The sequence below is a fragment of the Atractosteus spatula genome, chromosome 2 (genome assembly GCF_055471065.1).
Source record: "Atractosteus spatula isolate fAtrSpa1 chromosome 2, fAtrSpa1.hap1, whole genome shotgun sequence".
Taxonomy (NCBI): Eukaryota; Metazoa; Chordata; class Actinopteri; order Semionotiformes; family Lepisosteidae; genus Atractosteus; species Atractosteus spatula.
Genome location: NC_142707.1, coordinates 71,762,276 through 71,777,013, shown reverse-complemented (window position 1 = coordinate 71,777,013; position 14,738 = coordinate 71,762,276). Strand labels below are relative to the sequence as shown.

The following is a 14,738-nucleotide window of genomic DNA, read 5'->3' as shown; positions in this document are numbered from 1 at the left end:
TTCAGATTTGTTTTCACATGTAATATCCATCAAACAAAATTCGTTTTGAAAAACGGGCGGCAGCTCACAATTTTGTTCGTTTTGCAGCTTGTGAAAAGTACAGGAATGAATTCCGTTCGCTTTAAACGCGATTTCACATTTGAAGCAGCAATTTCAGGACAGTTTTCAAGATTTTAAAAGTATCTTGTAGAACATGAGACTGTTCCAGAACCCTTTTGCAAGTGAAGTTGAAGATCTTCAGCCTGCGTTGCAGCTCGAAGTAGTTGACCTTGCTGCGGATGACTTGTATAGGGATCTGTTTTAGGAAAAGGTTTTTTTAAACTTCCGTAAATCACTGCCTGAAGAGTTTTAAGAACATTAGAAAATTAGCTTGTGGAATGTTTTCTGTCTTTGCCTCCACATATTTGCGTGAACAAACATTTGCAAAGATGAAATGTGTAAAATCTAAATATCAAACATCACCCTCTGATGAGCACCTCAAGCAGATTTTGATTCTGGGGGCGACAAAGTTTGAACCAGAATTTGAGGACATTCTGTCACAGAAGCAATTCCAAATGTCGCATTAAATTTGTACCCATGTATGTGAATATTTATTTTAGTTCCATTTGTTCATTTGAATATTACAATATATGACATTTATATGGGTTTTCATTAAATTTATTATAGTTGCAAATTGTGTTATTACGTATTCCTCCATCATAAAATCTCCGTCTACCTACCCTCTGACTGTCTGGCCCTCTGGCCTTTCTTCCGAAGCAAGTGGGCCTCAAGGAAAAAAGGCTAGAGACCCTTGGTCTCACCACTTCATCCAATTCAGGCTTGTAGGGGAGCCAGAGCCTAACCCAGCAAGCAAGGGGGGGGTAAGGCAGGGTACACTCTGGATGGGATGCCAGTCCCCTGCAGGGCAGACCTACAGTCACACATAGTCACTCCAGGTCATTTTTTCCAGAAGCCTATAAACCGGTCGGCATGTTTTCGACTATGGGAGGTTAGAGCAGCAAGAGGAAACCACACAAGCACTGGTAGGACTTACAAACTCCACGCCGATAAGACCCCAGGTCCAGAACTGACCCCAGCCCTGTAAGGCAGCAGTGCTCAACACTGCACCACCATGCCATTCCAATGTATACTACCAGCACAGCGTAAACACAAGCAGAACAGATCATATAAAGCAGGGGTTCTCATCTCAGGTCCCGGGGCTCTGGAATTCCTTAAGTCCCCTAGGTCTTGTTATAAACAGCCCCTCCTGTAGAAAAACACTTAAAACTGTTTGAACTGCAGTTCAGGCAGACCAATTTATCCTTTCTTCTTAACTCCAAACTGATAAGAATTTTAGAGAAACGTTAAACTTGCCAGATGTGGCTCAGGGTTAATGAACTCTTGGTATAAAGATTCTGAAGTGTGCCATGAACTTCGCTCATCTCCTCCAGGAGTATCTGTTAATTGGGAATTCATGTATAGTCTGGAAAAAATAATCTAGGAGCAAATCAGGTAAAAAACAAAACAAACGTTAATCTCCAATTCAGTACAATAAATGCACAATATATTTATAAAAAAGCTTTTATTACAGAAATGAAAAGTGTGAAACTAAAACAAAAATGATGCCTTTGCAGGTTTTCATCTTTGAAAAACCACACCTACATTAACATCATCAAACATCATCTCTAAAACATTTTAATTAAAAATGGTTATAAAATGTAAAAAAATGTCCCTTTGCAATAAAAATGCTTTCCTTCAAGGGTATTAAAAGAAAATACATCATCTTAATCCTATACCATGATACCAATACAAAACAGTGCCATTATAAGAATTCTTTTTTTTTGCGATAAACTCACAACACACATCTCACATCTAATAACACAGATCAAAATAAATAGGGTGTTAAGGTTTTGAATCCAAAGCGAAGTCCAGCAAATCGATTGCCAGTTTAATGGTTCCAGATCTGTTTGCCTTTACGGTTTGTTCAAGCACTACTAGGCTGCTCGGCCTTGACGCTGTAATGGACAAAAGAGACAGAAAAACAGTAAGAAGTACTTGACTAGTATTGACAAAAGCAGAAACAGCATCGCCTCTGTTCATCATTTGCCTACTAATTATCCCTCATTAAGTCTGAGCAAAGAAAATTAATTTATTTTTAAATGCCTTTTTAAACAAAAGAGAAAAGTACCGAAGGAACAAAGTTCTTAAGAAACAAATGCAATCCGATCATTCTGTAAATTTCGGCTCCAGCAAAACGCGCCCACAGTCTAACTGTTAAGCAAATGCTACTTTCAATTTAAAACGATAACAGGCAGAACCGAGTTACAAATTGTGGGTCTTTTTGTGAAACATTTTTGAAAACAGGATCTCCGTCCAGAAGGAAAGAGATCTGGATGCTAACTCATTAGGGCGAGTATAAATTCTAACAGAAACTCCTATAGCTAGGCCTGTTCATTTTTCCTAAGAATTACCGGTTTTATATAGCACCTTCCAAAGGATTTCTAACTGCTTGTGCTCGTGAGGGTTGAAGGACCACGTTCAACAGGGAGGACCAATTAACTTTCCCTTCTCAACGCTTCCATGTCCCCTTGCGGGTTTATAAAGTCCTGCCAGGGCATAGATGCAGTCCTTCTTGTAACGGGAGCCGGTTCAGACTCCCGTGTAGTGTAGTGCACATTTAGGACCCTATGTAGGCGTTGAAATCCGGAGGAGACTGGAGAAGGGCAGCAGGGAAACACGACAGGTGTTTCACTTCAGTGACCATCAGAGCCTCAAACGTCTTGACCTTCTCAGCCTTTTTGGGAGATCAAGGGACCAGTTCTGGCCCTGCTCTGAATGTCCTGTTCTTCACCTTGAGAGTTTTATTTGGCACTGGTGTCCACCAATAGGACCTAACATTGTCACCCTGACTGGCACCACCTGCCTTCTTGAGGCCCTGAACACAGCTGAACCATATTCACCTAGAATATGAGAGAGGTTCTTCCAGAGGTGAGAGCTGAAATCTTTCTGTATACGGTCATTCACAAGATGTTGCATTCAGCGCATGGGGCTACAACTGATCACCAAGTGGTGCTACCGTAACAGCTTTGCCCATCTCTGGATAGTTGGACTTTTCCAAGCCATCACCCTCCATTTATCTCCAATATCCATCATGTGAGCATTGAAGCTCTCAGGAGAACCAGAGTAGATAGTGGGCCCGGTGCTCAATAGGGTACCATCTATCTATAAGAAGACTACATCTCTGCACTGCTGTTTTCATGACTCATGTAAATGCAAACATAGTCAGGAGCTTCCTCCAAAACCTCATAATATAAATCTCTGAAAGGAGCAAGCTTAATTGTAGTTTTAATCAACATTATATACTGTTCTGAAAAACTAACATTTCAACTAAAAACATTTCATTTAAAAATTAAAATTTGAAAACTGATCTTAAAGTTTATACCATAACTGTTACATTTAGTCTGAAAGATCCATACAAATCTTAGATTTTTATTGGACTATTCAGACAAGGACAAAAGTCCCAAACATTAACAAAAGTTTTCATTCAATAAGTCAAAACATTTATAAGTAACTAGTCATCTAACTCTAATACACATGCATCATACTCCAAGACTTACGTTTTGGCATCTGTCTTTTCTGAGCTGTTTTCCTTAGATTTCTCTTCTTCTTTTACTTCTGTAATAGTAAACAGAAACTGTTATAGCCATAAAGTAGGAGGGACAAAAGTACATTACTCCATGTCCTGCACTATACCACTTTTTAACTAGATTATTAGGTTTTTCAACAGCTAATTGATCCAAGGATCTCATTCTTGAAAGAAGCCAGGGTATCGCCTCCAACACCTGGTCCAGAGTGTTTGTTCCATACGTCCCCAGTTCTGATCTTGTGTCCTCTGGTTAACGTCCACTATGTCCACAGCTCATTTCAACAAAGTCAGTTGACTTTTTGAAGGCCTTTGAGGATTGTGAATGCTATAAGTGCCCTTATATTCTTCTACTTTCAAGACTAAAAGCTTGAATTGCCAATAAAGCTGTGGCATAAAGGCTATGCACAGATATGAAGAAAATCCCGTATTTGTTTTAATCTCTTATTAAAATGTTAAATACACTCTTAAAGTGAGATCCAAGCATATGTCATATGTGACACAAGAAAAAATGGAAATCCTCAAATATTTTGATTTGGAAAGGTTAAAGCACATGAGAGGTGAAACAAAACATGACAGACCTCACACTGGTGATGGCTTTCTTTACTTATGCGTTTGTCTTCCCTGTAATTGTGTATCAAATAATTCAAACCTGTTTTCCAGTGGTATAGGATTAGAAAATGTCCTATAGTAATTCTTGAATAATCCATTCTGTTTTAACTGCAAGGATAACACTGATAAGAAAAAACCCTCATGTCTGAAAAAAGTACAGGATAAGATGCATTATTATGTTTTAAAACATTTAATTTGAAAATAGTGCAAAAAGCTCTATCTAAAAGAGATTAGACTAATGAAGTTATCAGGGTTTTTTTCCATTGGGCTAAGCAAAATAAAACAAGCTTTGGACATAGCTTACATAATAAATATGATGTATTACTTGAACAGCACTATAGTAGTATACAGTAGTAATTTAAGACTTGTTTTTATTTTTTTTTTACAAAAACCCTCTGGTTAAATGTTAATACAATGAGCACTGAAAAATTATAAAGGCAACAAATTCAGAAGGTTAACATGAGAATGACACTTTTTTTGGAGTAGGCGCACAGACATTTGATTAAACTGCCATCACACAGGTAAATGTATTATGCTGCCCGATACTTGTCCTATTCCTCCTTGTAGTCCAGTGGAGCATGTGACTCTTCACTGGTCTCCAAGACCTAAACACCACATGTTGATCCAGCTCATTCCCCAAATGGGGCTCAACTGTGGTGGGTAAGGCATCCAAGGCACGACGATAACCTTCTCATCTTTCACAAGCAGAGAGAGTGTTGATCTGCGGAAATTGTGTCGCATACGGACAGGCCAGCAGGAAGACCAGCAACTCCTGGATCAGGTTCCAGGAATGTGAGCCTGGAGCACCATGCACTTACGCTGCCATCAGACACTACAGGTGGAGTACAAATTGTGGTGTTCAACAGGGGACCATATTAAGCCACTTTCAATACTTTTGAGTGCACTGATGCAGTTTGTAGTCAAACTTCTACCTAATTTCAGCTTGAGCTACTGTGATCCCTTATAGATTCTGTGAATTCCTTCTCAGCTTTTCACCCGCTGATTTCTGTTCCCACATAAAAGTTAGAAAGTACTGCGCTGAGTGGAGGCTCCATGTTGGGACATTTCCAAACCAAGCTTGAGGCTCCAACCCAACTCTTTATGTGTAACAGCCCAACACAACCTGCCAACCTGTCCTGCCCTTGTCATCAACTTTATTTTATGATCTTCAGAAGAGGATTAAGAGATTATGCTTTTTTTATCACATTTGTGATATGAGCCATTTCAAAAAATGCAGCACTTATGTTGGAATAAATGGATACACATATAATCATCCATCTCTTGACAATCTGTATCTCTTTCAATGCTTCTTTTCTATAATATTTACGTTTGTTCTCTAATATTAATGCTTTACTTTTATATACATTCAAAAACACACTTTGTAAATCAGACATGGGAGCTAAGAACTATGCCTAGGAGGGAACTCATTGAGCTTTATCATGCTCTCAATCCAGAACTCACTCACCTCTTTCACATTATTGGTTAAGTGTTAAACAGGAAATCCAGCACAAAACAAAAATCAGGTATGGTCTCATACTGAATTCTAGGTAAGATCAAGAAGTTACAGTAAGTTTGTATATTGTAAATGGAAAGGTCATTTATTTTACCTTACTGGACATAGTCCTTTACAAGACAATAGAGCTTTGCTTGTCCCACACAAACATCTTCCGTCTGTCTTTCCCACACATTCTTCTCCCCAGCGATCCCTCTCTACCCGCAACACACAACCAGCAAACATCTCTCAACACCTTTCAGGAGCTCCTCAGATTTACCGCTGTATGATCAATCTCCCTGCCTTTTGCTGTACCTCATACACCACTACGGAGGACACTTTCACAGCGCTCACTGTAGAACAGACCACAGGAAGGTTTAACTCTTCACAGCTGCTGAAATCTGCTACCTTAATTGCTGTGGTTTAAGATATTGTATGCCGAACTGTATTTTTGCTTCAGCGTGCAATTTACTGCCTCTGCTTATCGTAGAAATTGTAGGATTAGGCCACTTTTTAGTGTTATATTATTAAACATTATTTTACTATTAAAGTTAGAATCTGTAAATCATAGGTTTGTAATTGTTGGCAAAAGTGAGAGAAACAAAAGCTCTGAAACTGAAAGGTAAGCAATTAAATCGTTCCCAAAATATGCATTTGCTACTTCCGTCGTATTTCAGTTCTCAGAAGAATACTTGCCCGATTTCTTCTCCTCTGCTTCTCTCTGATCCTCTTCTATCCTGGCGCGCTTCACGTTTTTCTTGTGATTTGCAACATTTCTCCTCCCTCCCTCTCCTTCGTCTTCTGAGTCAGAAAACTCTTCATCACAGGCTATCCTTTTGTCAGATGCCCGGACTGAGACGGAAAAGGAAAAGACAGTCAGTGTTCATCACACATGAACTATATGCAAGTCGTCTCATTTCCTGCATTTGGTTTTGATTGAGAGTCCCTAATGACAATTAAAAACACAATAATTCAATAATTATGAGACAAGGTTAGCCGGTCTTTAAAGATCATGTCTTTAATGAACTGCAGATTGTTTCTAATTTGAAAGAGAACCGATAGGCGACACAGATCACTTGTATTAGAATTCACTATTCTCATATTTCATCCTTCCAGTAACCTCAAGTTTTGGCCAGTGCCTCTTGGCTCTTCTATTTCTGCAATTTGTTGCAAAAATCTGCTGACAAATATTATTTCAGTATTAAATAACCATGTACTTGCAAAGGCTCTGAAACACAAAACCGTAGCACTTACGGTTTTAATAATTTGTCAAAACACAGGCAGTCTAGTATACTCTTCTCCTAATTAGGATACACTGAATGCTTCGAAAAGGAACCATTACCATTGACAGAGAGCAGTGTTACTTCAAAATAATCGCCAAAAAATCTGAAGCTCTAATTAAATAACCACCTAATAGTCTAAAACATTTAAAGTGCTTACTCCCAAGTGGCTCTATATCAATCTCTCTATCAAAGTTCAGGGAATCAAACCCGGCTAGGTAGTTTATTTAATTAGGTTCCAATTTATAACACCATGCGAAGATCATGAATTCAACCACCATCTAGAACCTTTAATTATTCCTAGAGAATTGGAATAAAAAACGTGGGACAATAAGTACCTATCTCAAAAAGCTTTAGAAGAAGATGTCGTGTATGTTTTCACAATTGTTTTCAGCCACTAATATGGAACATGTACTGAAAGCGAGACATTACTTGATAAGCGCTTGTCTGGGTTATCCGCGTCTTCGTCCCCAGTGTCTTCGGGCACAATGTCCTCGGGAATGGCCTGCATCTGTACTCCCGGGGCATGTGGCAACATTCTCAGGTTCTCAAACAGGCGCTGTCTGCAGAGACAAGTACAGCCCCGCATTTAGATCTCAACACATTCTGCATCTCTCTCACAATGCGGTTTTCGTATAGAAGCTTTTGGACAGAAAGAGCCTCCTTACTTGATCTTGTCCAGATACTCTTGCGTGTTCTGGTTTGTCATGTTGGAGGGACTGATGTGCAACTTAAAGTCAGGTCCAAAGTATTCGAAGTAATCATTGTATGGCAATTCTAAAAATGACAAAAAATAATACATTTTCACATCTAACTTGCCAATAACAACAACATGAATTCTGACTAATAAGATCTCCTGTCTGGCACTCATAGGATACAAGAAGTGATGCTTCAGAGCCTCACAAATCTGTGGTTCATATCATGTTTTTATTTTTCTAATAAATCCTACAACACTGAATCCAGAACCTTGGAGAGAAGCAAAAGGATATGAAAAACTAGGAATCCCACATGAAAGTAATGATGTTGTTTTAGATGGCTTTATTTTTCATCCATCTAATAAATTACTTTGAACTTAAATATAGTTTAAGAAATAAAAGACTTAAAAGGCATAAAATCTCAGATTATGCATTATATATATACACAAGACAAAACAAGACTTTGTGTTTTACGCTCTCTTCTTTAGTACAGTAGCGTTCTTCTCAGTGAGATTCAAGCTTATAATGTAGTCTTTACAAGACAATTTTAAACATTTGCTGCCATAACGACTCCCCCTAACAGTTATGATTCATTCAAACAGACGACCTAAGTGTCTACAGTAAAAATATTTTGACTCATTCATCCTGCAAAGAGGAGTTAAGTAGAACTAAAGTAGTAGGATGCTAGTTAAAGAACTGTCTTATGTCCGGAAATAAACATGTCTAACATTAACAAGTCTCACTCAGGGCCTAAGAAAGGACACAACGTTTAACTACAGTACCATCAGGAATATCTGTATCCAGTGCTACAGCAGTTTCGTACGTCCAACATCGGGAAACATTACGGATGGTGTAGCCCCCTCCCCCCAACATCAGCAGAGGTAGATTGAAAGACTTCATGTATTCCACACATTTTGCATGACCTAATGAGGGGGAAAAAAACAAAAACAAAGGTATCAAAAGATAAAAATGATGGACCTTAGGTCAGAGATCAAATAGCTTAACCAAAGGACAAGATACACACATACATCCGCGCCTGGAAGCCCAGTTCTGCCCAAACGGACTGATTTCAGCAGAAGGGTCATGTACATTTTCTGAGCGTACCTCTTATTGTTAGGTTAAAGCAGCCAAGCCGATCTCCAGAGAGAGAGTCAGCCCCACACTGCAGGACAACTGCACTGGGCTGGTACATCTCCATTACCTTGGACATTACCTGCAAAGCCGGACAGAATTCCCATTTAGAAAACATTAGAGAAACTGTGTTGTATAATACAGTAAAAAGCTGCATGCACAATAAAGTTAAAAACGCATGCTTAAACGTGCAAAGATGAACACCAGTCGTATAACCTTACAAGATATCAATGACCAGCTTTGCAACTCTGTTATAGTTTAGCACAGTGGGTGTATGCAAGTACCGGCAATGCAGTTACAAGAAATTAAGTCATTACAGCTATGCCAATACATTTATATTACTAACTTGCCATATGTTTTCTATATTTTATATATAACATTTTTGCTATACAAAAATATAAAGTGAAAAGATAGCAGTAGACGCTATGCACTATGATTTTGGTTGTCAGTCTATACATTAAGGATGCACTTACTGGCTTAAATATTTGTTCATATGAGTCATCATCTATTCCATCTCTCAGTGGGAAGTTGACAGCATAATATTTGCCTTTTCCTGCACCTATATCCTGTAAAGAAGCAGGACAATATTAATAAGATGTCTATTAGGACTGCTATACATTTACCCAACAAAGGATTTCTGTTACAGCAGCCAAACATACATGGTTCAGTTTCACCACAAGCAAAAAGGATAATAAAACAAAAAACCACAGATCCAAAAAAAGTGTACCATTTAACAAAAAAAAATACATAACACAGACAACCGAAGAATAAAGCCCACAAGTTTAATTAAAAGTGGAAATCGTTTGGATTACATTATCACAGCTCACAAAAATAAGCTTTAGCAGGCTTAAGCAAGAGAAAAAGACAAATAAAAGTATTAAATACATACATGCATGTCCTCTACAACATAAACATTCAGAATAGTCTCATGTTTGTCAGTTTTGTGTTCTGCTGTGATCTTGGAAATAAACACCCACACATCACTTACTCGAAGGTCTCCAGTGCCTGGGAAGTACTCTCCATATTTATGAAATGAAACCGTCATGACACGGTCGGTTGTGTAGAAGGCCTCTTCCACACCATCTCCATGATGGATATCAATGTCAATGTACAGAACTCTCTGGTGGTATCTGAGAGAAATGTGAAGAAAAACCGAATTCCACGAAGCTTACATCTTACATACAAATGAAGGAACGCAGTCTTTAAGGAAAAGCTATGTAACTAGAAAACAAACCAGACCTACAGTATCCTACTGACCAAGTAAGTATAGCAAGTACATGAATAAATGCATGGTTGCTAAAAACGCCTTTAGGCAGGGTTATCCTTTGTTCTACTTTGTATTTTAAGACAGAAGATTGGATGTCACAAACAGCTCAAATCTGTGCGTTCCCTCTAAACATCTAGTACAACAGCCTAATCACATTTCCTTCCTGTGTTAAGATGTCAACCAACTACACAGAAATACATTTAAAAATGAAGACTTAGCCTCCTAATCAAGGTAGGTGTCTTGATTAGCTGATAAACAACTACACAGGAATTGACTGTAAAGGATCTACTTGGTTACACATTTAGAACACAGTATTCCTGTCTGTGTGTCTCCTGGAGAGCAAGCTGGGGTATGCGGAAAGACGAATTCCTAATGCAAGAAATTGTATATGGCTAATAAAGTGATCTTATCTTGTCTTGTCTTAAAATTACCACTTCCTTGTACAAGCAGGACTCCCATATAGACAAGCCAGCAGACACGCTCACTCCAAACTGCATTTGTGTCCATTGGATATCAGTCAGCTCAAGGTACAGTCCAGGCTCACAAAGCTGCTTTGTGCTGGACACATCCCGGTAAGTGTGTTAAGACTCTGTTTCCCCTGTGCTATTGAAGTGATCACAGCAGTGAGCTGAGCTGTCAGCATTTCTCAATTCCTCACTGACAGTCCAAAAGTTAAAATAAAAACAATAACATTTGGGAAACCCAAACTTCTAAAAAAAAAAACACTGCTTTTTGTAGCTAACAAGCCTTCATATGAAGGGAGTTCTAACGCCTGTCTTTAATTGAAAGATGTGAGACTTAAGGGTGAGAAACTTACTTGAGCAGCTCAAGGATTCCTAGAACAATATCATTGACATAGCAAAACCCGGAGGCCTCGGACTTCTTGGCATGGTGAAGCCCTCCAGCCCAGTTGATCGCAATGTCCGTCTGCTGCCTGTTCAGCTTCACTGCTCCAGCTGAAAAGCGCCAAAGAAGCTCAATTACATTTAGATACATAACTAGAGTGTTTTTAACTTTATACCGGCATACTGCAGATGTGAAACAATGTGAAGCCTGATTTAGCCGTTCACTGTTATGCAGGCCGCACGATCTACCAGCACTGACAGCTGGGCGTCCCAGTCTGTGTAAAATGCCCCCTCTCTTCACATTTCAAGATAACGTGAGACAATTTTTAAAGGAGTGACAGATGTTTTGGTTAAAACATAATGAAAACATCCTTTGCACGAAGAACCCTACTCTTTCCTTTAGCTTTGATTCAAGGTGGAATGAATCCCGGCTTCGATTTAAGAAACAGTCATGCCATATCAACCGTGTGCTACAAGAAATCTGGGTTTTTCACTTACCAGCAGATCCCCCTGTTGACAGCTGGCAGAACTCGAACAGCCCATCGAAGACTGGACAGTCTTCCCCAACATTGACTATAAAAGAATGCGACGCATACATTTTGGGAGGTTAATAGTTAAACGGATCATGCCTTAATAGTTCACACTGTCATCCTATAAATAGTACAGATAACTCTGAATACCTAGAATGATAAACATTTACTAACGTTCCAGACGTGGTTGTCAAAGACAAATGGACTTCCATGCACATGTGGTCATATCAGTCACTCAGGTTATAGTATATACACAGTATTTCAATTAATAGTCTAATAGTCTCTAATAGTCCCCAATTTCCAATTTTTACATCTTAATTACAACCAATGTACTGTACAGTACATTTTGTAAACCACAAAATTATTTTAATTCTGAGAATAATAATAGCATCTACCAGAACAAGTCTTGCTGCCTCACCAATCCTTGAAGCAGCAAGTTCTTGTTTAAAAACAATTATTTGGTTAATAACTGAGCTGGATGCCTTCTTTCTTTACATTATCGTCACTGAATGTTGTCTGTTATTGGACAGCAAAACCAATTTAACAGAGTCATCTTAAGAAATGCTATCTGCTAAATATCTATCAAAAAGGTCAACAAAACAATCAACCAGAGAACCAGACAGGACAAACAGTTGTTTCAACTGTAGTTTTCTTCACATGTTAATGACATCATAAATGTGATGTGTCCAGGTAAAATGACAGCCAGTGATTTATTTTAAAATCTATATTCTATATGGTTTAGCTGCTTTACATAATTATTTTATAATTACAATCAAGTATGATTTGTAATATAAAGACAAAAATGGCAAGCAAAAATAAGGAATTAACTCAGTAAGGTCTTTTTTAATTAGTATTGGATTCCTAGTCAAGCACTAGAAAAAACAACACATCTGTAAAACAGATTTAACAGATTCTTACACAAGTTTTGCAATTAATCTACAGTGAAGCGTTTGATTAGAAAAGATCTCAAACTGTCTGCCAGAAAAGTTGCAATGCTCACATCTTTGCATTTGTTTGCTGAATTCAGACATGTTTTCTGTTCTGATTGATCTGAGGAACTTGATGTAATCATCGCTGTGGTACTTTGTCATTTCTTCAGCTGTGGCTTTATGAGGTCTCTGCAGACACAAAAATGAACATATTCCAATCAACACAGTTAAACACAAGACAGGAACAGAAAATAAATATCCCAATGGCATGTTAGTATCATACATACAGGAACAATATAATTATGTATATAATAAATATATTAAAATACAAATATTTAAATCTACATTATAATGTATTCACAACTGATCAAATAGTACTAATGCTCCCTTATTTAATTATTCTATTGCTTACTTTCATAAAGAATTTTGCTATCCTAAGACAAAAGAGTCCAGACATATTACACTATGAACCTACACACTGAGCGGAATAAGAGCATTTTCACACTGCTTCTGTGGCCAAAGGACATCAGTCCTCTGCTTTAGTGTCTGCATGATAACTTATCATAGAGGTATTTCTCTGTTTAGCAGGTGCCCTGTTCTAAGGTGAATTTCATTGAAATACAAAGTTTAAATTACCTGTAAGTAGGAAGGAAACAACAGATACAACATGCAAAATGAATAAAACACACTGTAGATAAGTGAAATGGCGATAATGCTGACTCCTGAAAGAGATGCTTGGCAAACACTTAAAGACAGCAATGCAACAGACACATGTTAAGCGGAAGTGTAATCTGTCATTACACTTTAAGACTTACATAGATTTCCATTTTCCTGTAAAGCCCATAGTTTAAAAGCAAGTTGTGGGTCATGCGGATTCTGTGAGGTTTCATGGGATGCCCCTGTCCATAATAGTAGTTTCCAATGTCACCTGAATAATAAAAAGTAAAGGTTAACAGATAAAACTGGGCATGACTTATTCAAATTCTTCGTATTGAAAGAAACAGAAAACTCTTTTATTAATAAACCATTCAGTGACATTTATTTCTAAGATGTTAAGGGACACCTTTTCCAGCTGTGGACTTAAGTCCACATCTACATATTGGCAAACAAATCTTCACTTAAGAGACGCAATAATTACAAATTAAACGATTAAGATTGTTTTGTTGTTGTTGTTGTTGTTGTTGTTGTTGTTGTTTTTTGCGTCGGGCTGATTTCCATAACGTGAGGAGGCCACATGTCCTGGCGTCAACGTATTTATTTCACAGAAGCACAGTACGCTTGCAGTTTAATCACACGTAGGCAGGTATTAAAGTAAGCAAATATACGCGGGGTAGTGTAACCGTTTTGGTGCTGGTAAGTAGTGATAGCTACATTTTCCGTGGCGTCTATAAAGAAAACGGGCGATACCTACTAAATCTGTAAAGAAAAGAGCACTAATGGCTCTGACGGCGGAAGGAGACGGTTTTGTTTTGGATGAAGGCGGTCATGCGCAGTTTATGATTTGGTTTTGTTCCCGTCGCCACTAGGCCTTGGCGGCAATGAACAACTTCTGAGTATTTAATTTGATTCAGCACTGCAGTCGGGACACCTCGCTAACCTAACCCCCCCCCCCAAAAAAAAAACCCAAACAAACAACAACTTTTAAAACAGAAATTATAAACGCACAACTGCTGCGCCACCCCCATCGCCAGTGCGTGATGTTTCTGTGTATTACGGCTGAGGTACGCGAAATGTTCAAATCGACTCTCGGGGGTTCAACGTAAAATCAGTTTCGTTTTGCGCAAACGCGTTGTAACTTTCAATTGTGCGGTTACACTCGATATAAAAAGAAATATAAGCTGCACGACACGATTTTACATTGCGCGTTACGTTTAGACACACTAAACCCGGGCACCCGTCTCTTGTCCCTCTCGTCTTCACTCGGCCCCTCTCTCATTGTGAGCGTCACCCCCGTCGTCTATTGTATAAATAATAACTGCAAAGCAGGAGCAGGAGTGCAGGGTCTCGTACCGTCATAATAGTAGCAGACTTTCTTCTTTAAACCGCCTTGGAGGGTATATGCCATGATTACTCCCTGGTCGAAAGGTGAAGTCGGGTCGACGGAAGCTGGTTATATTTTCAGCGGAGAAATAAGGAAAGACGGGGAGCGGGGCGGTCCACTGACGAGAAAGAGGTGGGCCGTGTGGTGGTGGGGGTGTCTTATATCCAGCGCCGAGCATCGGACTGAATAAAGAATACGGAAATATTCCAGCTGTCCATCAACACACTCTGTACAACCGACGGGCTTTAGTGCGCCAATCATTGAAGTAAAACAATATATTATTTATCGGTATCT

At 38.7% G+C, this 14,738-nt stretch overlaps 1 protein-coding gene across 1 annotated transcript; it reads right to left on the bottom strand.

Moving 5' to 3' along the window:
• Window positions 1-1,546: 1,546 nt before the first annotated feature.
• Window positions 1,547-14,577, bottom strand: LOC148840175 (histone deacetylase 2). The gene is made up of 14 exons (XM_088905914.1): window positions 14,414-14,577; window positions 13,219-13,331; window positions 12,475-12,592; window positions 11,443-11,517; window positions 10,917-11,055; window positions 9,821-9,962; window positions 9,306-9,398; window positions 8,806-8,914; window positions 8,484-8,624; window positions 7,675-7,783; window positions 7,439-7,569; window positions 6,423-6,578; window positions 3,597-3,654; window positions 1,547-1,994 (listed from the first exon to the last, which is right to left on the bottom strand). The coding sequence occupies exons 1-14, from the start codon at window positions 14,466-14,468 to the stop codon at window positions 1,964-1,966; spliced, it is 1,470 nt and encodes a 489-aa protein (XP_088762040.1). The 5' UTR covers window positions 14,469-14,577; the 3' UTR covers window positions 1,547-1,963.
• Between the last annotated feature and the right edge of the window lie 161 nt (window positions 14,578-14,738).